The sequence below is a fragment of the Pholis gunnellus genome, assembly GCF_910591455.1.
Source record: "Pholis gunnellus genome assembly, chromosome: 18".
Lineage (NCBI taxonomy): Eukaryota > Metazoa > Chordata > Actinopteri > Perciformes > Pholidae > Pholis > Pholis gunnellus.
The window spans coordinates 17,976,806-18,004,788 of NC_136545.1; the positions used below are offsets into that span (position 1 = coordinate 17,976,806).

A 27,983-nucleotide genomic window follows, 5' to 3' on the forward strand; every position below is an offset into this window, starting at 1 on the left:
GAAATCCTACAGTCAAACTCATAAGTGCGTCAAACTTCAATGCGTTGACGAATATTGAATACATCTGGTGACTTGTAATGCGCCTCCATTAGATACAAAGTAAATAATGGAGACATTGATTGTGAATGTTCGGTGCGCCACGCAGAGCAACTAGCTGACCCCCCCCCCGGTGTCGTCACGGCAGGAGGAGGGATGCCACTTTAAATATGGAAACAGACACGCTGCGCTCACAGAGTCTCTCCGCACGCTTTCCAGAAGCAGCGAGACAACAACACGAGCTTCTCTCTCTCTCTCTGAGATGACACCTGGACACGACCTGAACAGGTCCCGCGCGACATGAGGAGCGTTTGTTACAAGTTTAACTCGATTTGTAGAGTCGGAGGAATCATTCCAGCGAGATAGCGCCGCGCTCCTCGACTTATTTCTTACTTTTTCTTTTTTTATCCACGTGAAAAGCGCGACGTCTAGAGTAGGTGAAGATTTTCCAACGCTGACTCCCAAGAGCTACTCCAATAACGCCCAGACTGGTCGGCTTTAAAGGCGAAGTTCGCCACCATGAGTTCCGAGAAGAAGTAAGTGTTTGCTCTTTGTTACATCTGACTGCGTGGGGAACTTTACCGTTTCAGTCCATAGGCGTCGTTCAGGGCATTTCCTGGCCAGGTGTGAACGTGTAGATTCGGTACCAGGTGAGTATGATTCACCAGCTAATATGTCCCATAGTCATTGTGTGATCCTGTGCGTAAATCTGTCTGTGGCTCATCTGGCTTTAGTTAGCCACAGCTGCCACAACTCTAGTAAAACGTCAATGTGCTTTCGATTGTGCAACTTGAGTTACATTATTTTCAATGAGACTAGTTACACCCCATGGCTGGATAAGCCACTGTTCCCGCACCGCTGCGGCCGTGAACCTGTTGGCCTAATCTATGCTGCTAAGAACCACGTCGCTCTCAATTAGAGAGACGCGGGGAGCGCGGGCCAAGTGGCGGAGAGTTGTCTCCGGTGCAACTTTTATGATTAAAGCTGCGTATGTGTGCGCGCGCGCGCCTCACATACCATGTGGTCCATGAGCTGACACCCCTGAGAAATCTGCTTTCGGCGCGGGGCCAGCGCGTGTGTCTGTGTGTCCACGTTGCGCAATGACGCGACAAATGAAGACACGGTTCTGCGGGAACCTTTTTCTTTCGGTGAACCTCACCTGCAGCAGTGTGAGGGAGCCGTACAGTATCAGCCTGATTTCCCCCCCCCCCCCCAGAATATTTACTCTTAAGTGTTACTAAATGAGTAGCAAGAAGTGAAACCAAGACAACAACAGATGTGTGTGTGTGTGGGTGCAGACACTGTGACCAACACATGAGGATTCCTCATTGTTCTGTGTCAATTATTCAGATTGTGAAATCTTTTGCAATGGAAGAAATGTTCTCTTTACTTTGTTCCATCCATTTGTTCCGTGACTCTTCCTCCTGGCCTCACCCGCGGCAGTGAATGCTCTTTTGTGCTCCGCTGACTGATGCTCTGTGTCCTTTTCCTCGTCCCTTCAAGTGTTGCTTACTGGAAATTCCAAAAGTCCAGACAGACCTGAGAAGCAGGGAGTGAACGACAGTTCAATTATGTCCACGATCACCTGAGCACAGGTGTGTGCAGACGTGTCCTTTGTCACCTCTACTCACTGAGAGTTTATGGATTTGTGAATCTATAAACTACCGCCACATCCTTTATTTTAATATTCCATAAACTCATCGCAGCTTCTCCAATGTAGAGATTTCTTTCTTTCTTTTAATAAATGTTCCACAGTTTTGGTTTGTTGGTTGGACAGAACCACACTAAAGACCTCTTGGGAAGATAGACAAAGAAGCTCAGGAAAATTGTTATTGGTTGCAGACCTGAAATCAGAAATCACTAAGTGATCGCTCACCTATTGGCTGTAACAACGGTGTGTGTGTGTGTGTGTGTGTGTGTATGTGTGCTTTCCTCAAGTGCACTGGCTGTGCTGGGGCCACCCACCCTGCTGGTGAACCTGGCCAGTGGGGATTGGGTGCGTCACTCTGTAAAGAGATGGGGATGATCCTTGATCCCGAGCAGCTGATCCCCGGCTCCTCACGCACCGACAGGTTTATCCAGCCTCCATGAGGTCACCGAGAGCGGCAGCGGAGTGAGAAGTTGCGAGATCAATGCAGCCGGTTGCCCCAGCCCTCTTTATTTTATTTACTGAGCAGGCAGAGGAAGTCATAGCAGGAAATGAAAAAGAAGATTTCCTGTTTACGTCGTGAATGAGGAGACGCAGGCTCTTTATCTGCGTTGTGGTTTTGCAAACACAAACACAAGACGTTTGGTCTCCGTTTTGCTTTCTGCCACCTGAGTTTTTAACTTTGATATTAAGTCATTTAGACTCCACTGACGAATGCTGATGAGCAGCAGATTTAAGTTTCTTCCCCTCAAAGCTCCCGACATCGCCTCCTTCTTTCTCCTACATTTCGTTCCACTTAACACACCCGGTGTGTTGGATTCAGCTCTCAATTCAAAATAGTAATCTTCTCCTGCATCCTGTGTGTCTGCGCGCCACCTGTGGTATGTTTCTCATCATGAGGGTCTGCCTGTCTGAGGCCTCGGCGTGGAGTGATTAACGTGGCTCCGTGGGCTAAAGCTCGCAGTAAACCTGCAACATGAGCTTCCTTTTTGCTCTCCTGTGTGGCCAACGGTTTTCACTGTGTTACATGACCCCTCCTCCGTGCTCGCACGCACACACACGCACACACACACACCACCGCCGACTACCTGTTGCAGATGTAAATGCTGCACCGAGCTGTGTTCCTGGAAAGATCCCGTGTATGTGAAGAACAAATTAGAGTAGCTCCAGCAGTTTGTTTTTATAGTTATTAATGTCTGTTTACTGACTACATTCTTAATTATAAGGCTGTATTAAGATAACTGGTTAAAGGAACAGTTGATCCCAAATGCATATTTTTCCTCCTACCTATAGCACTATTTTTTTCCATTCCAGATTGTTTTGGAGAGATATCGTAGAGACCTTGTTGTGAGCAGTTTTGGGTATCGTTGAAAGAAAATAGTTCCTACATGAAGCTGCTCACAACAAGATCTGTGAATTATCTTGAGTAACCAGGTGATTATTCCTGAAAAGAGACATTGCTGTTGAGTTTTTTTAATTGAGTTTTTAAAAGTTGTATTTTGTCCTTTTGAGCACCACAAGCTGACATGTTGTACAGAAGGCAGACTTCTCTACGGGCGACATCTCCAAAACTAGGCAACTCGCACCAAAACTAGATTTATAAACGGCCCTACATATAAAATGACAAATGTGTATTTTAGACTTTTAGTAGGAGTTCTTCACACAGAGTGACAAAAGTATCTCCCAGAAGCTGGTGGTATTTTCTGTGCGCTCTGTCCCGGGGGGGGGGGGGGGGGGGAGAAGAGCACAATCTGAACAGAACATGTGCAGAAATCTGAAGCTAAGCGATAGCGTTGGCGCTCTCTACGCGATGCCGTGTGGCAACTTGACCTCTTCTTTTTTTTTTTTTTTTGTAAGCAACAATGGGCCACAAAAGGAGGCTGCAGAGGCCAATCACTACTAGCACAGCTTGTAAACTTGGCACAGAGGCCGCCCCTCCTCTTCATCACTTGTTTGATCTCGGGAGCTGGTGGATCAACATTACGTCTGCTATCAGCGTTCTGCTTGTGTCTCTCTCAAGGACAGATACCATATCCACAGGGGGAATCCAGAAGAGCTCGCGGTGCACTCGGAGGAACAAGTTGCATCCTTCCTGACTTTGTTTATTTAGCGGCTGATGTACACTGCTCCCATTCTATCATCCCAGATGGGTTTTCCTCAGAGGAAACTGTTCACATGTTTATTGACATGCTTGATGCACATCTGACATTTTATTTTCTGTTGTTTAACAAAACTGTTTTCATAACGCAGTTGGTCAGATTAGCCACAGCAGATGAGTTCCTAATTTGCCGCTGACACGCGTATGGAGTCCCTGAACGGTTTGAAGGAATAGATTGGCTCATTTGAGATGAGGCCTCAATGCGCAATGATAAATGGGCCTCCGTTGTTTAACTTTTTTGTAGTTGTTGCCCTCTGTAGCGGTTTTGGCAAAAGGTGTATCCTGAGGTTGGGGTTTGCTTAAACCACCTTTCATTACCTGGAAGAGTCCGCACTGTGCCCGACTGGAGGAGCCACCTTCCTTCCTTCCTTCCTTCCAGGAAGGTTTACGATTGATGGTCAAAGTCAAGTATCCTAAGAAGAGGTCTCTGGCCTCCCGTGTGCACCGTAAGGTCCGGTATGACTGGCACTATGCGGCGTAGTCTTACTGTGATAAAAGTGCCGTGCAGTTTTAAATTTACACATCAACTCACTGACGAAAAAAAAGAGGAAAAACGTGCACATCCTCCTCATGTTGTGTGCAGCATTGTGGGTAAATGGGAAGGTGATATTTTGTTCATATGTGATTACCACAGCGTCACAAATGCTGATGCACTTTAAAGCTTGCCAGGTTAACTGACCATGAAGCCGTGTTATTCATTGATTCAAAACATCCAAAATATAAAAAATGACTTGAGTGCAGTGATGTTGATGTTGCTCTCACTGTAACGTGGGGTCTCTTTGTTTCCACATTTAAAGGTTGATGGGTGCAAAACAAGAGAGAAATGGCTCGTCAGGATTGTGTTTCACGCAAACCCAAATTTGACTCTTGGCCATAAAAGGCCTGAGGGTTGAAAATAAAGCTGCATGAACAGTTTTTAAAATGAATACATATTTGGTTATCATTGTCTTTAAGTGTATTTCAGTGTTTCGATGATGCTGAAGAACGAATTGTGGCAGAATGTTTAGTTTGACTTGTGTATTTACATGCCGTCCTGAGTGGTGATCCATATAGAATAACGTTTCTTTTGTTTGCCTTGTAGAGTGGAGGACGAGGCCGTCTTGGACCGCGGAGCTTCCTTTGTCAAACATGTCTGCGATGAAGGGGAAGTGGAAGGTAAGATCAGTGATGAATATCTAGCTGTCAGACAGGTCGTCCGTGTCTTTCCACACATACTGTGTACAGAACTGTGCAGGCGAAAAACTGTAGTTGTCCCCGTTGTACCGGCACAGAATACGACATTTTAAGATGAAAAACGTCCACTTTCGCTTGACATTCCTGAACAGGAAGATGTTTCCTCAAGTGCTCTGATCCCGTCCAGCGCTGGCTGTCGGCTGAAGCCACATGAGAATTTATGAGACGCCCACGGGCATTTACTCAGACGTTGACTTAAGGGTGCACACAAAGAGAACCACGTCATGGTTTTTTTTTGGCACCATGTCAAGCCGTTTTGTGTTCGTGCAGTTGTAGTTGCAAGATCCTGTCGCTTCCTCTGCATGGGAATGTGGCGGAAGTGCGTTGTTTAGTGTGCGCCTCAGGTGGTCTTTTGGCTTCTGCGAGGAAAGCAAGACCGACCACGTGATGCTGGGGAAAGATGTCATTAAAACACGACTAGACGCATTTTTATGGAATGCACGGTTGACTTGTCAGTTTATCTGTAACAGTTGTCTCTTTCCCTCTCTGGATGTTTCTCTGATTACTTCCGGGAGGAACAAGGTCATCATTTCCTGTATGAGCTGCTGTGTAGGAAGTAGTTGGCATTTATTTGATTTCACAATTTGACTGTATCTCTTCCTGATTGAGAAATGAGCAACAACCCTCAGCACAAGCCCCAAAAAAAATAAAGCGTCAGAGTAGCCTTGTGATAAGAAAACATTTCACACCACTGTGATTTCCTTGTGATTGTGAGTGTAATCTGACCTGCATTCCCTCTCTATTGTGGCAGGTCACCACACTGTGTACATTGGCGTGCATGTCCCCAAGAGCTACCACCGGAGGAGACGCCACAGACGCAAGTCCAGCCACAAGGAGAAGCGGGAACGAGCTGAGCAAGGATACAAGTCGGACGGCGACTACACAGACGAGTCCACTGCAAACATCCTCAAACCGCTCAGTGAGTTCTGATGAAAGTAATCCCCAGTGTGCAGATTATAAGCCACATTTAGTAATGGTCATAACCCTCTCGAGGTGTTGGGTGCGGTCCAGCAGCACTCTGCAGATGCCAGCTGGGTTAAAGGAGGTTGGTCAGGGTGGCCGTCAAGAAAGCAAAAAAGAGAAAGAAGAAACGTCTTCAACAGAATTAGTAGAACGCGGGACTGATGACACGTCGAGTACTAATCTGAAAATGACACAGGGTCGGTTTAAATGCCGATTAACACTGTCCTTTGTGGGATTTGGAAGAGGGGATTCTCCGAAGATAAAAACAAATCAGGTCTATGAGGAACAAAGAAGTAGAAGAATAAAAAAAATTCCAATGTTGCACAAGCTTGATTGCAAGTGATCCTAATACAACCACATTAATAGGTGGAACAAGTAGGGATCGCATTATCAAATAACGGTGAACTGAACTGGTGAAATGTCCCAAAAGCATTAAATGAATGCTAAATGGACATTTATTTTTGTCGTCGGTCTCAGGAGTCTTCCTTCTGCTGTAGGACAACACACCGGATGTCTCTCCTTGCATACAGGCTTAAGATACAACCATTAATCCCAAGATCGCTTTCTAGAACAGGAGGAATTATAATCTCCAACGGGTCTTTGGATAGAAGGAGATGTTTTATTTCTATATAAACATGGTTACAGAGATGGGAAAGCATTGAACTTTCAGCAAATGAGCCATATAATTGTACGGGGATCTCCGTTTTATCTGTAAGCCTCGATGAATGCTCCGTGCCGCCACACAGACCTTATGGGTGGGTAATTAAATAAGTCGGCAACATTTACAATCAGGTTAAAAGCCTTTTGCAAGACGTACAATTATCACAACGCTGCAATTCACCTTCAAATGGCCCAGCCTGGAAACTGGCATTGTGGGAGAGTGTTTGCTCTCTGCTTTACTGCGGGTGGAGGTAACCATTAAGGTCTCTAGAAGTGTTCTTGAGATGGAGGGGAAAGGCAGGGATTTGCGGGGGCATGTGCGGACGACGACGGCGGCAGAAGCACATACCTGAACGAAGGTGTACAAATGCGAATCAAGAGTTTGCGCTGGTAATTATAATGATAAAGGCCTGTCACGAGAACTCATTTTGTTGGACTTGACGTGCAAGTACACCCTTTTTAAAATGAGAAATTCACTTTTTAATTCTTAAGTGAGTTCAGACATTGGATTTTGAATGTTGAAAAAGGCTTAAAATATCTTAAATAAATAAAACCTACATAAATAAAATAGACTCCCTGACTTGTACAAAAATGATTGCGATCATGTCCATATGTTGTATGATAAATCCATATATTAGTTATTGTGACAGACCTCATCTGAAATGGATAAAATATGGTAAAGTGGCATCACAACCACAGCAGATGCTTCACACGTGGTGTTCAAAGACACCATAAGGAAGCTTTTTAGCTTTTCTAGCAACTTGTGCGGACAAGCTCCCGGTTATGCAACAGGCTCTTTCTGTGGAAGCGCAGAAAATAATCCCTACGGTGACTTTTTGCAGTTTTTAGAGAAGGGGGAACTGGTACAGCAGCGGATAACACGAGTGCACAGAAATGCATGCCGAAATAGTTTTTTGGGCGAACCGAGGACAAGTGGCTGAGTGGAAGAGACGCAGAGAAAGAATCTCTTGTGTGCAATTGCTTGGCTGCAGCAGTTGTGGGAGAAAAACGACCCTCGGGGAGAACTGGTTGCTTAGATGTATTTAGGAGATGAGGCTTTACATTCGTCATCGGGGCTGTCATGAGGAATTTGCACCGGTTTCTGTTTTCTTATACAGCAGCTGTTACAGTCTGGTGTTGTGACACGATTGTTCAACTCAGCATTTATTCAGTTGCACGTATAGGTCTTGTGTTTTTTTTTTTTTTTTCTTCTCACAAACAGGATGCAGAGGCCTCAGCATGGAACCGTTTAGCGTGCACCTCGAATGTGTTCACCCACCGACGCTCTCGATCACGCCGGCGCCCCGTTCACAGACTCAACTTCGCACAGCAGGCGAGCACTCGAGTAATCCTCTCGCGCTGCCAGCTGCTCTGTCGCTGTAATCCTCCGTCGTTACACCTCGCGGAGGAGCCATGATATGACAAGAGTGTTGCTCACATTAATCTCAGTCTAGAATGTCGTAGCCCGATCTGATTACTTCCGTGAGTCGTGCGAAAACCACTGCAATGGAATGGTGCTTTTCCAATTATTACAAATATCTTCATATAAGGTGACGGAGAACCAGTCAGACCGGTAGACAGTTCAGAACCACTTCACAACTATTCGCAGCTTAATTTAAGGGTTACGAGTTTACGTCGTAAAAGTCAGAACAGCAGTGGTAAGAATTTTGTGCTGACGTAAATGTCAGCAGCAGTCACCGTTACAGATCTAGCCTGTTCCTTTTTAAAAGACCATTTCCTAAATGTATGTGGTCTTAAATGAATGACCGCAGTCTACCCTGTAGCATTTCATATTTGTGTATGGTTCAAACATGGCAGCTTTCATTATAAATGCGACCGGTGTTGATGGTTCATCCATAGAATCAGACTGGCAGGCGGAGACAGAAGTGGAACCAAACACAGACGCGGGTTTTGAACTGAGCCGAGGTTCACTATAAGTGCCCCCTTAACAGACAGACAGACAGACAGACAGACAGACAGACTGACTCCGGCTTCTTTCTCATCCAACTGTATCTCTGCAGAAGATCTGAAGTGTAAACAGTCGTGTATGGTTGAGTGAGAGGGCAGACTGTGCTGTATGATGAGGCTCGAGCCACCGTTGTGATAAACATTTTTTCTCCTGTAGAGTCAACCCCATACACACTGCTGGACGCTGCATACGGAGCCCTCCGCTTGTTGGATTTGTTTCCTGCTGTTTGGCCCTCCATCTAAATCCCCATAATCCTGTTGACTCTGGCAAAAGCCCGTGGAGCTGTCCACTTAAAGGTTGTGTGTAACCGCAACAAAGGCTTGGTTTTCATTGATAACACCAGTTGTGAGACTTAAAGAGGTGAGCGGTGTTGTGTACACCGTGTGGCGTTGCTAAGTGTCTCGTCAAAAGGCCACCGCTGTAAGTCGGCCAGATGGCAGAAAAGGCCCCGTGGCCATGTGGACGACTGAAAGATCTCTTGTGTTTTGTGTTTTGGGCTGTCGGTGGATGACGTCGGTGTGCTTCACACAATAACGCGGACGTACAAGATGAGGAGACGCCGTTTCCAGCGTTTCCAAGACATTGATCTTGACCTTCGTGTAGCTTAACGTTGGACTTCCACGCTACAGTGCAGGAGTTTCCAACTGTACTATTTTAAAAACAACCATCCTAAGTTAAGCTTGGTAATGCTGGGCGAGGATTAAAAGGTTACAGGCACTGTTACGTTGTCGAGGTATCCACCTGTGGACTCCTGAATGGTGCCAGTAGTTAGAGAGAAAGCTGCATAAATAGCCTCTTGTGATTTACCACTTTAACGTCTACTTTTTTATCACTTTATACAACTTTCAAGAAGAACAATACACAGTTCTTCCTACAATATACAACCCTTTATATACAGGATACACAGCATTGCATAATTGAGACTTTATAGCGACCGCTTTGTGTCTAGAACGTCTGACGGGGAGGATACGCATTTACTGTAAATGATCAATCAAGTCAGGTTTTGTTTTGACACATGTCTTAGCACACCTTCTCAGAAGGAAGTAAAAAGGAAAGTTCCTCCCTAGTGCGTGTGTGTTATCAAGTATTTCCTTCTTGCTTAAATTCCTGTGCTTTCTTTCCGGGTTAAAGTTGGTCAAGAGGTGCCTGTCATGCTCTGTAGAGAGGCTGTTTAGAAATAAAACATTTGTATTAACTTCTCTACAGACATGCATGCACTTCCTTTTAAAACTTTACATCCCTGTTTGCTCAAAACACACCTTCTTCTTTTTATTTACAGACTCATGACTCAGATCATTTAATCAAATAGTGAATATATTTAGATTTCAGCAGAACATGGTTTCCATGGACCTTGGTTTTCCCAACGAGTTGATCATTGTTGAAGATATAATTCCTTGGGACTACACAATTCATTGCTGTTAGTCTGCCAGTGAGCTATACTGGGCGAGTATTTGACTTCCAGGCACTTCTTTTCAGAGGACATTAAACTAAAGTGTGATGAGAACAATAGCAGCGTGAAGCTAAAATAAATCTTATCTGCTCAGTTTTAGTTTGTGTTCATCTTTTGTTTGATTCCGGCAGATATGTTTCTGAGCAAATCGATCATCAGGGAGTGACTTCATCAACAACAGTTTAAAGATGTTATTATTTGTATCTGACTATGGCACAGCCACTTTTTGAAGGTGCTTGATACTTGCTACATCATTTGTAATCATGCCTTGAGGGGCTGGATTCTGTGGCCATAGTTTGCGTTTCTTGGACATAAAAAAAAAAGTCAGGACGGACCTGTTTGCTGGTTCCTAACTTGCCTCCTCCTCCCCCGCAGTTTCTCCAGCCGAGAGGATCAGGTTCATCCTGGGAGAGGAGGACGATGGTCCCCCGCCGCCTCAGCTCTTCACCGAGCTGGACGAACTACTGGCCGTGGACGGGCAGGAGATGGAGTGGAAGGAGACGGCCAGGTGAGCCGCTGAGTCGAAATGTCTTCTAAGCCATTCCGTGGCTCCTGTCAACCCCCCAGAATTTACAGCCATGGGCAGTGTAGTCACAAATATCCTGCTTCACAATCGCTTATGAATAATCGTGTTTTGTATGTGTAGGGAAATAGGCTGAACTCCAGTGAACTCCCAGTCTGCTGTTATCTGAATGAGATCTGTAGTACCTGCCCCTGTGAGAGCAGGAAGAGGCAGAAACTCCCACATGGCCAGAACAAGAAGTAATGTTACAGTTGGCTCTGGAGCTCATGACATTTTGGCATCGAAAAGTGGATACTGTTACTTGTTTCCCTTTAACATAGTCCTGTGAAGTCACTTTTCTTGAAAGTGATTGAGGAAGAAAAAGGTTTTGGATCTGAAGAATACACAGAAATGCTGCAGAAAGGCTCACAAAGCCCCAATCGTGCAATATTTTTGGGAAGGGAAAGCAGGGAGTTGCCTGAAAGGGGAAGATAAATGAAGTCCTTTGGGTCGACGGTGTCTCCGTGGCCGGGCTCCTTTCCTAGTAAGACGGCTGGTTTAAAGCGTGTGGACCAAAGCCAGAGGGACACTCTATCCCCAGAGGAAACCCCATCCTCAGGCCTCAGGAGAATGGCTCTTTTGTAGTGCTGACATGCGAGGTATCATTATTAAAAAGAATCTTTGTCCTTAGTCCTACCTTCGAGGCGAAGCTCATTTAAAGTCTCACATTTAAGTCATGTGGGGTACAAACGCCTGTCGCCGTCCCAGCATGCCATGTATTTTCTCAAGTCTAGTGATTTTATTTTGTATTTCTACGCTTTGCTGCGTCTCCTATTCTTGTGTGACCGATTCAAAACACCACGGGGTTGTTTAGTAAAGAAAAGAGAGCCCATCTTGTCTCCTATTTTTATGTCAACCGTACTAGTTCATAAACAAAGTCGCAGTTGTGTACTTTTTTTATTTATTTATGATGTGCAGTGACCTTTACTTTCAGTTTGTGTATAATGGGTTGTATTAGAACACCTGGCGAGGTCGAACACTACTGTGAATACATCTCAACACTTGTCTTCTGTCCTCCACTGTTCAGATGGATCAAGTTTGAGGAGAAGGTGGAGGAGGGCGGAGAGCGCTGGAGTAAGCCCCATGTGGCCACGCTGTCCTTGCACAGCTTGATGGAGCTCAAAACGTGCATCGAGAAGGGCACCATCATGCTGGACCTGGAGGCCTCCACGCTGCCGCAGGTTGTCGGTAAGTGAGGCACACTTAAATAAAAATAAATCATGTATGTTGAAGAATCTGAGCGTGACCTCATGTTGATCCTCAACATGTCCACTCTAACAGAGCTGATCACCGAGGCGGGTCAGTTGAAGGCGGATCTGAAGGAGAAGGTCACGTACACGCTGCTGAGGAAGCATCGCCACCAGACCAAGAAGTCCAACCTGCGCTCCCTTGCTGACATCGGCAAGAGTGTTTCCAGTGCAAGTAGGCTGTTTAACCACCAGGAGAATGGTAATGCCCCCCCTGCCCTGTTGTCTTATCCCTCTTAACCCAATCAATTCCACCTTTGTTCTCTTTCTCATTTGTGATGTGAAATCTTACACTAACTGCTGTTGTCGGTATTTATTTTCCTAATCTTTTCCTTCTTGTCTTTTCTCTGCTTTTCCTTCCCAACCTTGTTTTCCTTTCCTTTTTTTGTCCATCATCTTTGGGACTGTGCCGTCTCCGACTTCCTGCTTCTGGGGTAATATAGCACGCAACCCAGTTGAGCACCCTGTGCCTTGTTTAAACCTCCAGCACCCAGAGGGCCCATGTGAGGTCACTAGGAGCTCCAGCATGGGATACCTCTGTAAGTGAGGTCACGGCGCTCGTGCTGACAGCAACATGTAAAACTAGAGATCCCCAGCTGAGCTCTCCTTCAGTGCATGAAGCTGGATGTGTCTTTATTCAGGGCGACAAACTTCAGCAGATCAGTGTAGAGACTCACGGAGATGGAATAGCCCCACTCGTTGACTCACAATGTACTTAACTCAATATTTATTTAGCAAGAAAAAGCTAAAATGCCGTTGACTCTGTTCTCTTAACGTCGTCGGTAAGTGGACCGTATCACACGGAGTTCCAAAGTTTACATCCTCAGTCATTTGCCAATAGTTGCCTAAGCTCGTTGCTGCTGATGCGCAGAAGCAGGCGGCTCTGCTCTCCCTGGAGCGCCTGAATGAATGACCATCTGGCATTAGTCCTAAAGCTTAAGCTTCGCCGCATTTAGCTAGGTCCTGACTTTTCTGTCTCTCTTCATGTACTTTCCCTGTGCCTTTTTTTTTTTTTTTTTTTTTTTTTTTTTTTTTTTTTTCTGGGTCTCGTCTTCCTCCTCTTGCCAAAAATGTCTCCTGTGAAAAGCTGTGCAGTCTCACCCGGCCTCTTTCTTTTATTTGTTTTGATCCCCAAACGGTGTCTCACCTCTCTGCAGGTAGCCCCACTACTGCCCACAGAAACCTCACCTCCAACAGCCTGAGTGACTTCTCTGACAAACCAGAGAAGGATCAGGTAATCTGTTTGTGTCTCTTTTGTTTTGTATTGTTGTGCTGAGATGTGCAACTATTATGCAACAACAATACTTAAGGTCTCCATTCACAAAGCAGCACTATGCAGGGTCATGTGTTTGGGCTGTGTGGGTGTGTGTGTGTGTGTGTGTGGGTGTGTGTGCATGAGCTTGTGAGCCTCACATTCTGATAGATAAGACCGCTGGCTCTCTGTCTGCTCTGTGCAACAACAGCCCACTGTCTCCCCTCTTTGTGTCCTGTGAGTTTCTGTCGTCCACACATGCAGTTTCTCTCACTGCTGTGACTCATGACCGAGTAATGATTTGGCTGTGTGGTCTCTAGATACACTGCACATGGCCAGAAGGCCCAGTTGAACTCTTAACAGCTGGATTTACGCTCCAGCAACAGTGAGCATGTCCACATTTGCCACAACCCCACGGCTGCAGTTAATCATTTCCCTGCAACAGAGTTTTTCTTTCATCCTCAACCTATGTGTGTATGTTCTTTGTGTACTTTGCATGTCAGTTTTGTGTAACACTGTGTACAATTTCCTACACTGTTCATTATGTGGCATAAAGTCAAGCTGCCGCTCAGCACATAATTCTAGGAAAGGGCGGGCGTTACCTGTGCCAGTAAAATCACAACACCAGTATTCTTGCAATCGCTTTTTAATCGCTACAATTATTTAAAGTGCCACGTCCGTCTTTGATTGTACTGCATGTGACAGATGGAGTGTTCGTGTGAACGATCTCCCTCTCATGTCCGTATCTTGCCACGAATAACCTGCGTTCTTTGTCACGATGCCCTCTTTTTTTCCTTTCTCTGCCCTGCTCTCTCTGTTGTCCAGCTGAAGAATAAGTTCATGAAAAAACTGCCCCGCGATGCCGAGGCGTCCAACGTGCTGATTGGAGAGGTAGACTTCCTGGAAACTCCCTTCGTGGCGTTTGTTCGTCTGCAGCATGCCGTCATGCTGGGGTCTCTGACCGAGGTCCCCGTGCCCACGAGGTAGAGCGCACGACAGCCGCACATTTTTATTGCCGTCATGACCGAATAATCTTGACTTTCCCTAACGCCCCATTTTCTTGTTGCTTAGATTTCTCTTTGTCCTGCTGGGCCCCAAAGGTAAAGCCAAGTCCTATCATGAAATTGGAAGAGCCATGGCCACCCTGATGTCAGATGAGGTACTTTACTATGATGCAAATTGGATATTTCTCACTGTACTTGTACTGTTAACATTCATTCTTTATACACTTTTTTTTAAAGTTGATTAGATCAGAACCTGTGGGGAACATGAATGTCTCCACCAAATTTCACGACGTCCAATAGTTTTCGACTCATTCACTCAAAACCACAAACTTCACGGCGGTGCCACCAGAATGTGCGCTGTCCTTACCAAATAAACCAATAAATAATTAGAGGAAAAGTATGATTACTCCTCCTACAGTACTTTTCAAATCTCTCCACTCTCTGGATATTGCCGTATTAATCATCACAGCAGTTTGCCAGTCCTGTTGGCAGTGAACTACTTCTATTGTTAAGCAGTGCGTTGAAGTTGTGGCAGACCCATTTTGTTTGGGTGTCTGCAGAATAAGCGCAATACAACCCATAGAATACAGACTTTTCCAAAAATGTGCTGAGCTCTGTCTGCTTCGTATCTCCTGACTTAACCCCTCCATGTTGTCAGGAATGTTAACAGACAACTCATGACGCTCTTAACCCTGAGAGCACCTTGCCCGCAAATTCCCACAGGCCTCCTCTCTTCCCAGCATATCTCACATGTCGACGCGGTAGAATAGGAAGTGTTTTTCCAGGATTTCCTCAAGTTAAACTTTACCCTCTCTCCCCCGTGACGGCGGTGTCACAAGCTTATCAGATGTTTGTGTTTTTGGAGTCGTCAGCCCTGTAGTTCTCTCTACCTCCCGGGGTGCACACGGACTATGACTAATTGTTTCTACTGTGAAAGAGTTCGTAGTGGCTGTCAATGTTATATTTGCATTTCAATGACATGCTGCACTCTGAAGAACACGGCTTACTCTCTTTTGATTACTGGAACAGTGAGCCATCGTAGTCGCACATTTTGTATTTTTTTTTCTTCCTCTCAAGCTCCGTGTGAATAATTTAATGACACTTTATGTTTTTTGGATTGGCTGATCGCTAACAGGTTGGTTGTGTTTGGTTGCTGACAGGTGTTCCATGATATTGCCTATAAAGCGAAGAACAGGCAGGACCTGCTGGCTGGTATCGAGGAGTTCCTGGACGAGGTCATCGTCCTGCCCCCCGGAGAGTGGGACCCGAACATCAGGATAGAGCCCCCCAAGTCTCTGCCCTCCTCAGACAAGAGGTCCGCTCTAATCCCCAAGACCTGATCCTAAATGAATGAAGTCCCTGCACATAAATCTATTACAAATCTATCTATTGCGTGATATGAGGCCGTGAAAAAAACGTCCACACATCACCTCATTTGCTTTTACTTTGATCAAGGTTATATAAAAAATAATTATTGGAAGATGTGGAATGCAAGTGTAGGAGAGTCTGAAAGTCAGAGAATGGACTTATAATACAATTACAATTATTAACAAATGCAACAATATTTCCATAAGGTTTGCAAACCTTTCAGCTAACATTAGCCACCGTAAGCTACTTGTCATACCAGACCAAGTACAGCTGCAGCAGTAAGTGTAGCAAGCTTTTTATTCATGAGAAGGACATTTTTATTTCTACTTTCCAAAAGTTATATAATCTCATCGCGGGTAATCGAAGCACAGAACCTCAAGTTCTTTGAGGTTCATTACAAATCCAGTGGTGGTCGATATTGTATTAATAACGTGCTATATTACTTAGTTACTGCTGAAAGGAAAATGTTTTACATTAAAGTTTCATAAGATACATATTAACATAACACCCTAAATACTGTTGTTACAGTATTTTTTTTTGTTTGTGTGAACTGACGGAATGCTTTGAGTGTATTGAAGGTTTGCAGAATGTGACCATTTGTTGTCCTGTTTTTTTTTTTTTAAAGGAAGAACATGTATGTCGGATTAGAGGCGCCTCAGATGAACGGCGACACTCCCCATGATGATGGACATGGAGGGGGAGGAGGACACGAGGTCGGAGAGGAGCTTCAGCGCACGAGAAAGTAATTAAGATTTCACTCTCTCAAAATGAAATCAACGTGGATAGTTGAGTAAAGACAAAATCTCAATCGCAGTGGAACGTTGCCATGATTTTCATACCATCAGGTTACTACGCGATCCTTGTACACGAGGCCGTTTCCCCGATTATAATCTCGATGACATGTTGTCAGCGAGGATATGCGTCGTTAAGTAAAAGTCATAACTTGGAAATAAGTTTCCAATGAGGAAATATCCCACACATGACTAAACAGCAGTTGTAGTGCTTCACTATTGCGCAACATTTATTTTTTCCTTCATTTGGAACAGGTTTTCCTTTCTTTGTAAACTATGACTAAGATGTTCCCGTCATGCACATGATGTGTAATTTACTGCCTATAGCTGAAGTAAACCAAGTTGTGCTATGAAACAATCTTGCACCCACTAACTGGAATGGCTCGCCCTCTACTTTAAGGTTTTGTGGAGGTCTTGTCCTGGATGTCAAGAGGAAGCTGCCATTCTTTGCCAGCGACTTCATGGACGCACTACACATCCAGTCTCTGTCTACAATCTTGTTCATCTATCTGGGCACAGTCACCAATGCGATCACATTTGGAGGCCTACTTGGTGATGCTACAGAAAACATGCAGGTAAGGGTTGTTTTTTTTTGTTTTACGTACGAGTAAGGTTTGTGTCTGCAGAGATATTGTGGTGCACATGCAGAGGGAAGCTTCCTCACTGCAGACAAAACATGTCTCCCGTTCTCCTTGAACACGTTTAACTCGGTGCCTAAAAGATGAACTCTGACCTAGATAGAACTACTCCAGTTTGGACTGACTCTTACTGAGCGTAAATGCCGCAGTAGTTGACTGGGTATGTCTAGGTGACCCCTTATTTATTTTTTTATTTGACTTCTGTTGTCGACAAATGCAGGCAATGTGGTTCTATATAAATGTAAAATGGGGCATAACCTATACAAAATGAATTAAGAGGTGTACTCCAGCAATTAGTATTCCCCTTTTTATAAAGTTGGGGCACTCACAAAAGAACTTTTGTATCCTGACTTTTTGTCCCGAGTACAGGTCAAGCTCAATCCTACATTTCCCATAATGCAGCTGGATAGTGTCTGTCGTTAGACCTTCCCTGACATCTATTGAAACGACTCCCTCCCGAGCCACAGAAGACATTATGTAACTGTTTTCACAGAGCCAGTGGTACTCTGTACTTCATGTGCAAATATTAACACAACACTTGAGACAAAAAGAAAGACGAGGTACTGAGTTAAATTGAAGCAGCAAGTTATTTCATCCGTTCACATTCTGAAGTAAAGGCTCAGAATTGCGCCTCAGCGGTAGAAAATGGCTCACAAGGCACTGTATGCATCCTATGTACACCTAAAGGTATGTGATTGACTGTTTTGGGGTGACGGAGCTGTTCTGTGTTAAGTCACACACACTGATGAACAACAACAAAAAAAGTTCACTTCATCTGGTAAGCCATGCTAATTTGGAGCTCAAGGGCTCCAAATACTGCATCCATCTGTTGTACCTGCTGTTGCTGCATGTGGGAGAGTTGGATAAATGGCATGAACTGCTGCATCCATCGCGGCGCCCCTGATAGCTGAGCGTACCGGGTTGTCCCTCGCTTTGCTCGCTCCCGTGGCAAGGAGCTGCGTCATCGCAGTCCTGCATTGCACCGGCCTCACGGATTTGGCCGGGCTGTAAATATCCACAGATCCAGATTACTCAGCCGATATAGCCTCGTCATGGCTGCATTACCCCCCCCCCCCCCCCCACCATGTCCTCAATCCTGTGTCACTCCCACTTCTCCACTCTGAGCACAGCAGAGGGAATCCCTGCCCTAACTTGACCTCTCTCTCAGCGCAGGTCCTCAGAGATGCAGCCAATTTGTCGATTACTCATCCATCTACTGTGTCTACGTAGCTTGAGTCTGAACGGCTGACACGACTAGAATTAAACAGGCCTGTCCTGATGGGCCAGCCTTACAGATGCGTAATGTGTGCAGGGAAAACAAAGCTTCCAGCTGCGTAAGCTAAATACTGAAAAAAAGAATGCGTCTGTTGAACAATGTATTTTTCCACGATTGTTAATGTGGAGCAATGCTCAGCGTATGAACGCCCCGTCTCATCTCTACTGTACATTTTCTTGGCCAAACTTGCTGTTTGTGTGTGTGTGTCTGTGTCCGTGTGTGTGAAGTCGGTCTGTTTTTGTTTCCATGTGTGCAGGGAGTGTTGGAAAGTTTCCTGGGGACGGCACTGACAGGAACAGTGTTCTGTCTGCTGGCCGGTCAGCCCCTGACGATCCTCAGCAGCACGGGCCCGGTGCTCGTGTTTGAAAGACTCCTCTTCAGCTTCAGCAAGTGAGTATAGCTGGCGATCCAACTCATTCAGGCACTTTTTGAAATTAAATAATATCAGCGAAGGGTGAAATGGAGTTGGAGAAGCAAGATATTTATAGATTGTCGTCGATCCCCAAAGGACGGATACCGTTTGTGTGTTGACAGAGATGTTATCCTTGTGCCCCGTCTTTTGTATATTCAATAAATGCAAATAGATAATTCAAATTTACAGTTGGATGGAAACTTTGCTTTATTGTTCTGACTGACTGGAACATTTTTGAGCTTACTGTAAATCTGTTGCCAGCTGATTGTTAAGCGTTTTTGCCGCCTACTTCCTGTCCTGAATAACCACACACACACACGCCCTTCTGTAAAAACGGATGCAGGAGAAAGTGTTATAAAGTGCTTTCAACTAAAGACATTACTTCCTGGAATGGCAGTTTTTAGGGTGGGGAAAACAGAAATTGTATTCTGTGTCATTCTGAAATGAAGTATTTTCACAATACCTGACGGGTATTAAAGGTGGTTTCTCTTTCCCTCCCCGGCAGACACACACACACACACACAGAGAGTCTTCTAGCATTACCAAACTCCACCCTGATTCTGTTCCATTATTAATAATTCACACTCATTTAATTTTACACTGTGAGGGAAGAATGTTGTGGCCTCTGTGCCCCCCCCGACTGTTTCCATGTCTCAAGTCAACGGTTGCTGAGTCAGTGGCAGCTGTTGGCTTGTCTACAGCTGTTGGATACGTATAGCACAGGCGCATCGTTTCCATATAGAGAAAAGCCTGCCAACTGTGGTCGCAAGTGTCAACGTTGTTTTATTTTGAAGGGCTCTAGAGCTTGAATGAAGCCATAACCTCACAGAATCCACGTTAGACGAAGGCGATTGAAAGTACGGTGAATTCTCAGAGGAATTATAATTGCTTGGAAATAAAAATGTGAGGGTGTCGGGATACACTTGTACACAATGAACCACTCCCTCACGTGCCAAATCTGTCCTCCTCAGAGACAACGGGCTGGACTACCTCGAGTTCCGGCTGTGGATCGGCCTGTGGTCGGCTATATTCTGTCTGGTGCTGGTCGCCACGGACGCCAGCTTCCTGGTGCAGTACTTCACGCGCTTCACCGAGGAAGGCTTCTCCGCGCTCATCAGCTTCATCTTCATCTACGACGCGTTCAAGAAGATGATAAAGCTGTCCCACCACAACCTGATTAACTCCGCTTACGACCCCAACCTCATCACACACTACGACTGCAGCTGCATGCCCGGTACGTCGACCTCGGTTTTGCCGCAGCGAGTTAAGAGAAATGCTGGAATGGCAGCGTTTAAAGATGGATTACAGGAGGGGTTTCACTGGATCCAGTAACATGGGCTGTATCTGATACCGCCACCCCAACCATCCTTCGCAGAGAAACTCCTCATTGTTTGGCGCCATCAGAATCTCAGTATCACCAGTGATACCAGAGAGGGAAAGCTGAAGAGTCGTATTTTGGTCCCATTTGGCAGCAGTGACGTTCCTCTCGCATGTTAAACAAAAACTTTTCAGCTCATTCCGCCGTGTTTACAGTGGAGATAACAAATGATCCTCGTGTGAGTCGGTCTGCAGATACCACTGTTGACTTTCTCAACAGCCCTATCTGATTTGACAGGATTGTTTGGGAGAATGATGTTGACACTTATGCAAAATAGCAAGTGTGACACTGTATGTGATGGAAGTATTGTCATGTTGGTGATTATTGTTTCTCTTTACTAGGCAACTCTTCAGAACTTTTCGATGCCGCCATGCTTTCAAACCGTACTGATCTGGTATGTTTCCTTTGAATTTGTGACATTTAGCAGCATGCCTCGAGAATTTAAAATGTTTTGCCGTTTCTCTCCTTGAATTGTTGCTTAAATGAACCTCTTTGTCCTCGTCTCTGCAGTCAGTGAATGCCACCTGGGCGACCCTGACGAAGCAGCAGTGTCTGGAGTTCAGAGGGCAGCTGGTCGGAGAGGCCTGTGGCTATATACCTGACATCACCCTGATGTCCTTCATCTTGTTCTTTGGGACCTACACCTGCTCCATGGCTCTGAAGAAGTTCAAGACGAGCCGCTTCTTCCCCACCACAGTGAGTGACGGCACCCATCCGTTTTCTTTTCTTTCTTTCAGTTTCGGCCCTGTGCCTAAATCTCAGTTTCGTCGACGAGCTCCAGTGTCCGTGCGAATCAACGTGGGAAGGTCAGATTTCTCACTATTAACGGTGTTTGAGGCAAAGAAGGCATGACACTCCAGCTCAGATCCATAAATGATTGCTACTTCATTTAGATTTGATTCCAATTTAACAGCGCTTGTCTGGTAAATAACCAAAATATATGACGATCAACTAGACCAAGAGTCAAGGGCCGTGTTAGCGGTGTGAAGCTGTACTTAAATGAAGACTTCACCCACAAAATGACCAAACATGAGGCATGCGAGAAAAAATATTGACTACCAAAAATGTTTATTTGCATAATTATCCATTTCCATTGTTTTTCGGCTCAGGTTGATTTGGTTTCAAAAGGATTGGACACCAGTTAGTGAGCAAGTGTGTTTACGCACAGATGTACTGTAATGGCACTCGCTGCACACGAAAGCACACACTCAGCAAGTTAATGTTTAAACATGTAGTTTAACAGGATGTAGGTCTTAGTCAGACTCAAAAAATAACATCACTTGAGCTGCTAGTTCATACTGCCTCAGGAAAAACAAAAACACACTCAAACCTGCTGTAAATGTTTACTCCTTCTAGGTGAGGAAGCTCATCAGTGACTTTGCGATCATCCTGACCATCTTGCTCTTCTGCGGCGTGGACGCCTTTGTTGGAGTGAACACTCCGAAGCTCATTGTGCCAAGTGAATTCAAGGTACATGCTACACCTGGAGGAAGTACTTGGAATGGAAAAGGGACGTATATTCCCATAAAAGAAACTAGCCATCATTTCATTTTGTGTTTGGAATAATAACTGAATTCCTTTCAGCCGTATGCAGTTTCCTCTGACACAGATAATGAACCACGTGTCTGCTCGAGAGCCTCTGAAAGTATAATGCTGTCTTTGTAGTTTCCCCAGTAAGCGTTACATGAAACTAAGGCACATTCAGTGTCGGATATTGCAGCGCTCAAATGTTCCTCAGTTGGCGTTAAGACCACCCTGCCTTGACACGGAGGAAGGGAATGATGGGGTAGACGAGCGGGCAGCTGAGTCAAATAACAACTTGATTATAGGTGATGTGAGAACACAGACGATCGTATGGTTGCAAGTACAAAGCCAGCTTTGTTTAACCAGAGTCTTGATTCACAGATTTCTGTCATGCAACAATGCACCAGTCATCTCTTCACTCACTTCAGTGATAAGACTCCGAAAGTGTAATGGAGTAATCACCAGGAAATTAGTTTTGTTTTCTTCTGTTCTATTTAAGATGTTACCCATGATTGTGTTCACTATGAAGACACACTAGTCGGGTGTCACTTTAACAGTCCCGTTCTTCATTTTTTTCCGTCTAGCCCACGAGTCCACTGAGGGGCTGGTTTATTCCTCCCTTTGGAGGGAACCCTTGGTGGGTGTACCTGGCAGCCACGCTCCCCGCTCTGCTGGTCACCATTCTGATATTCATGGACCAGCAGATCACTGCCGTGATTGTCAACAGGAAGGAGCACAAACTCAAGGTTGGTGCGCCACCTCAAAAGTTTTATTCAGTTTGAAAATTCTAGGATAAAATGCATGAATTGTTCAAGAGTAAAACTGTACAGAAAATAAAGGGTTTGTAGCCAGGATTTTAGAAGCGTTCTCCTGTGAGAATCTCATTCTTGTGCCCTCTCTCCTCTCAGAAAGGTGCAGGGTATCACTTGGATCTGTTCTGGGTGGCCATCCTGATGATTATCTGCTCTTTCATGGGCCTGCCGTGGTACGTGGCTGCCACCGTCATCTCCATCGCCCACATCGACTCTCTGAAAATGGAGACCCAGACGTCAGCCCCCGGGGAGATGCCCAAATTCCTGGGTGTCAGGTGAGTCAACGCAGCTGCTGGAGACGGTGTTGACGTCGTTGAATAACTCGATTGTATTGCTTTTCGACAGTGACCGTTACTTAATTTAATTTATTTTGGATTCACAAGTGAAAAAGCATCCTAGCAGGAAGGCTAGAAGGCAGAGATTTTTAGACAATTGGCCGTAATGCTGTGTGTTACAATCCATAGCAAGTTTATATGCACACAGAAGACAAAATTGAGTCATGCACAGTTTTGCAAGTCTTTGAACGATTATGTACTACATCATCAAAGTAGTCATGTGATGTAGTCAATGAGGTGGTTAATTGTAATATGAATATTCTTAACCTTTCTGTTTGAAGTGAAGCTCCATTGTGTGCGTACAGTGCTGTTCAAAACTGAAGCCTGAGAACCAAAGTTTGAGACATTCTCTGTACAAAGACAAGTTTACAGCGTGTATGTGAATATAGATGCAATAGTGAATTTGGATCTATGGATTAACTGTCATTATAGAAACACGGTATGAACTGCTTTTCACTGGCTCAGATCTACTGCCTTTTATGCTTTCGTGCTTGCAAGGTTCACTGATTTAATTCAGTGTTTTTGCTCTCTCTTTTTGATCCAGAGAGCAAAGAGTCACCGGTATCTTTGTGTTCCTCCTGACGGGACTCTCCGTCTTCATGGCCCCTATCCTCAAGGTAAGTGCTCCAACTTCTTAATTCTTCCATGAAAACAAGGATTACTGTCCGCCTCTTTTAGGACAAAGTCACTCTCTGATTTATAATAATTTCAAGTCTTTTATTCATCCCATTAGGGACTCCCTCAGTTGAAGTAATTTGTGAAATAAGCATGCTCATCCGGACTTAAGCTCAGTTTGCAGCTGAATGCCTTCTCAAGTTTCAGTTCCCACATGAAACTGCCAAACAAAACTAAAAAAAGAGTGAAGTTACTGATTGTTAGGGCTGGTACTCCCTCTTGTGGACATTGTGGATATTGTACTTGTGATCTTGTGAATACATTTTCCTTTTCCAGAGTCATCTATTGTACTAAAGTGACTTTGGGAAAGATGCAAGATGTTTTAGTAGAAATTGGGACATGTGCTGTTTCTAATGTCTTTTCATCTGTCATGCTGAATCTACTTCTGGTTTGCCTGGCACATTTCTGCATTAGCGTACTGCTTTAAAGCTCTATGGGTAATACTGTGCAAGTAGTTGCCAAACCTGCGCTAATGGGCAGCTAAGTGCCTTGTCACACTACTAAAAATAACCTAAGAAAAGCTGCTTGTGGGCTCTCTTCAAACCAAGCAAGGATGCTAACAATAAACACTCATTACCTGTAACAACTTTAGCATCTCTTTAAACTTTTCATGTCTTTTAGAATGTATTTCACCTAACTAGAGACAGTCACATCTTCTATATTAATAACTTGTTTCACTGCGCTCCGTGTTCCTCAGTTCATTCCCATGCCGGTGCTCTACGGCGTGTTCCTCTACATGGGTGTGGCGTCACTCAACGGTGTCCAGGTGAGAGAGTCTGACCTGTTAACCAGTGTTAGCCGCTACCCATTAACATTTCACTGATTTGAAAGGGTGATTGCATTTCTTAACAAACTACAAGAACAGGTTCAACAAGCAGCCGGCCTATACGGCTGGGAAGCATTTACTCTGTCAGCGTTCGCTCAGCTCCAGGGCCAGCAAGCACGCCTCCATTTCTAAACCAAACCTACCTGAATGTAGGCTAACCAAAGCTAACGGTGGCTAGCTAGCAGCTAAGGCACAACATGTAAATATGATTTAGCTAGCGTGTTTGTCCTCTTTTCACTGAATGTAATGCTTTTTCTGGAAAAAGTAACTACTACATTGTAAAGCATGACTAACTTGTTACTTAACAAATCAAATGATTTCCATTAAAGTCTGTCGAAGCTTGTCACTCACTCAAATTAAAGCAGTTAATGAGCTCATGATAAAACGGAAGATACGTCTTGCATATACTGCGCAAATATTAAAAATGTCTGACTGCAGCTTGTCCATTCTCGTGACCTGACCGACCTGTATGTGTGTTTTTTGCTTTGCGTCAGTTCATGGACCGGCTGCAGCTGCTCCTGATGCCCGCCAAGCACCAGCCGGACCTGATCTACCTGCGGCACGTCCCCCAGAGACGCATCCACCTCTTCACCTTCATCCAGGGCCTGTGTTTGGCCCTCCTCTGGGTCCTCAAGTCTACCGTGGCGGCCATCGTCTTCCCCGTCATGGTGAGGAAATGGCATTAATATGGTGATGTGTAGCCCGAACGCAATTACACAGCGCTCGATCCGGGCCGTGAGAGCCAATCGCACTATTTCTCTGTCCGCAGATCCTGGCGTTGGTTGCCGTCCGTAAGGCGATGGACTACGTGTTCTCTCAGCACGACCTCAGCTACCTGGACGACGTCATCCCGGAGAAAGACAAGAAGAAGAAAGAGGATGAGAAGAAAAAGAAAAGCAAGAAGAAGGGGAGCATAGACAGCGAAATCGAATTTGTAAGTGATATTTAAATGTGGATACCAAAATCCATTGTTGTCACGTGGTCGTCTACAGTCTCCTGTAGTTCCTCACCTTTTTAAAGTCCAGAAGTGTTAATGTTCTCCCTCCATCCTCCCACAGTCTGACTACCCCTTCAAAGAAAATGTACCCAGTATAAAAATCTCTATGGAAATGATGGAGCAGGAGCCCATGTTGGGTGATAAATCTATGGCTAGTGAGTACAAGCCAGGGATTGCTTTGCTTCTAAAGGCTTCATGCGCAGATGTTGTCCTTTCAAACTATAGCCTTCTTGCATGTGCTAACAAATGTAATACCTTAACAGATCAATCTGCTTTTTTTGACTCTTTAACGCTGCTCTAACCTGCCAGTTTGAAAAATATCTATTACTAAAAGCAGCTTTGCAGCACTTGCCTTCTTTTCCCTTTTCTCATCTCTTCTGCTAACCCATTGGACATTTCAGTGTTTGTGAAGTATATATTTTAAGTTCTTTACTTTCCCTCCCCCCCAGGAGATCCATCCCAGACTCTCCTTAACCCGCATTCGTCGTGCTGAGCACTACTTTGAGTCTCCCACTGTGGCCGAGTGAGTGAGTACAGGCTGGTGTTTCGCTTCCCCATACTTTCTGTGAAGGCAAAGTGCTTAGTTAATTCATGCTGTTTTGATTTTTGTTCTCATACAGCGCCACAATTGTATTACTCTCTGTCTTCCTCTTGCAGTCTTGAAAGAGGTTCATACACGAAAGGTTCGCCTCAGATTCGAATAGGCAGGGACTCTGAAGAAAACGCTTTCTTCTGGAGGAAGAGCTCCGAAACAGATCTGTGAAATGAAATATCCAAAGAAGCAGCAGAACCAGCACAAGATGGCAAACATCCTTTTTTTTTTTTTCTGTACTATAGTACCACATTGTAACAGTGTTTTAAAAAAACTATTATTATTATTCCCTGTGTGAGGATTTAAATCAAAAGGGCTGGAAGTATTTGTCTTAAAATTGAAACACTTTGGTGGTACTGAGTTTTAACGAGGTCTGACACAGGATACGTTTGCATTCTACATCCTCTTGAGTTCCAGCAGAAAACAAAATGGCTGCTCGAGGTCATGCAGTTTTTATGGGACATTAATACCTTATGAATGTGTATGCTAATAAAATATATTAATCGATTTATTCCAAATAACACCAAACAAAACTAGCCTCTCTCTTCGTATAGTACTGTTTTTATGAAGTAGTCTAGCTATTTGAAATGTTCCTTGTGGAGTTTAAATCATAACTCCTGGAATCTAAAGAGTAAAACAGTGTGGAGGTACCGACATCAAAATGCTCTTTTACTTGTAGCAAACAAAAAAGGGCTACAGTAGGTCCTCTGTGCACATGCATGAGCGGACATTAATTTTGTATTTGTGGGCATATCAATTATTTATCGAGCGTCCAGCTTAGGATGCATATTCATAAAACACATCCAAGAGTTTCAGTGGTGTAGGAAGTGAATGGGTGAACACCATACAGACTGGAATTTCAGTTTTTGTCCAACTGTCCTTATACCCCCCCCCACCCCCTTTCTATATTTATTATATTTAAACTCTCGGCAGATGAATTTGCTGTTTGAACCTAAAGTATGGCTTTACCATATAAATCACCCATTTGTGCAAATTTGAAGATATTCTTTCTGTGGTCTGTATCCACTCGGCTGTCTTCTCCCTGTTGTAGGGAGGTATAGATGTATGTAGCTCTACCTCTTGTGTTTCTGTAGGTGCCAGGCATTATATATTTAACGTCTGTTGTGCAATTATTTGTGATCAAACACTGATTTTTTTCTCTGGCACTGCATAGGATCTCTGAATCTTTCCTTTGAGTTCCTTTTTGCTCTGTGACACTTAAGAAATTGTATTTTTGTTTGTCAGTATGAAACGGTTACGTATGATTTTTTGCCATGTTTTTAAGGGTAATTCCACCAGAATTATATTTTTCATCCCAAAAACATTTTATTTTTTTTATGCTCTACGTACTGAAGTTGGGGTAAGAGATAATTGCCTGTAATGTTCTCACACACCTGACTGTGAACTCGACCCTAAAAAGCCTATTGAGATAAAATTCATATTTAAATTGTGTTAATGTGATACATTTTTCAATCTTGAGTACATTTTTGTTTTTAAATTATGTAATGTGTGTGTTTTATTATTTTATGCAAATCAACAAACAATCACTGTGAGGCAATGCATTGTTGTGACTTCCAGTCCTGGAAGAACTTCTGCTTTAAAGCTTTACAGGGTAAACGTCAAACGGCTTCACTTTAAAATCCACATTTTAGCTGAGTCGTGTATCGCAATCTAAATTCCATTTAGTGACAGTGTGACGTCTTAAATTTCCTTATGCAAATTTCTTAATCATGCTTCTGTTTGCTTATTGAAGTACACACTATAACTTGAACTGATTTTAGGATATTAATGCATATGTGAATGTGTAATACATCTCAATCACTTGAAATACTGAAGAAAAGGAACACGCACAATCAGCGCTGCTTCTGAATTGATTTGTAGAGCAAATGAGGTTTTTAACTATTGCGTTCACAATCGCATCAATGATCAAGACGTGAAGCGCTAGACTGTTACAGTTGCTTTGAACCAAAAATCCCAAACCGCACGGTCTTCCACTTTGTTGTATGATCTGTATATCTTGACTTTTTTGACTTCCTGTTTCTGATTCCACAATTAATATAATATTTTTGAACCAATTTTATACAAACCATCGTATGTGCTCAATAACCATCGGTTACTCTGAAAGAAGTCTTTTTATTGAGTAGTGTTTTGAATGAGCACAATAAACGTTCAGATGA

At 44.3% G+C, this 27,983-nt stretch overlaps 1 protein-coding gene across 4 annotated transcripts; it reads left to right on the forward strand.

The window, feature by feature from the left end:
- Positions 1–251: 251 nt before the first annotated feature.
- On the forward strand, positions 252–27,983 carry LOC306710954 (electrogenic sodium bicarbonate cotransporter 1-like). Of its 4 annotated transcripts, none has more exons than XM_079179700.1 (26): positions 252–572; positions 4,924–4,997; positions 5,827–5,994; positions 10,493–10,625; positions 11,707–11,867; positions 11,961–12,128; positions 13,084–13,160; positions 14,004–14,161; positions 14,250–14,337; positions 15,343–15,497; positions 16,176–16,292; positions 16,742–16,916; positions 18,512–18,645; positions 19,639–19,901; positions 20,387–20,439; positions 20,556–20,741; positions 21,402–21,515; positions 22,154–22,315; positions 22,478–22,656; positions 23,261–23,333; positions 24,089–24,157; positions 24,712–24,885; positions 24,987–25,151; positions 25,276–25,369; positions 25,664–25,741; positions 25,872–25,992. In XM_079179700.1, the coding sequence occupies exons 1-25, from the start codon at positions 556–558 to the stop codon at positions 25,705–25,707; spliced, it is 3,201 nt and encodes a 1,066-aa protein (XP_079035826.1). In that variant the 5' UTR covers positions 252–555; the 3' UTR covers positions 25,708–25,741; positions 25,872–25,992. The 4 variants fall into 4 exon arrangements, with proteins under 4 accessions (XP_079035826.1, XP_079035828.1, XP_079035827.1 ...); XM_079179702.1 differs by having other exon boundaries at positions 25,667–25,741; XM_079179701.1 differs by having other exon boundaries at positions 25,664–25,737; positions 25,872–25,914.

Excerpts from the sequence above, each read along its gene's own strand:
- LOC306710954 (XM_079179703.1), top strand. Across the intron at positions 14,162-14,249 it reads GAGGTCCCCGTGCCCACGAG|ATTTCTCTTTGTCCTGCTGG; the intron begins GTAGAGCGCACG and ends CTTGTTGCTTAG. Across the intron at positions 24,158-24,711 it reads CGTCACTCAACGGTGTCCAG|TTCATGGACCGGCTGCAGCT; the intron begins GTGAGAGAGTCT and ends GCTTTGCGTCAG.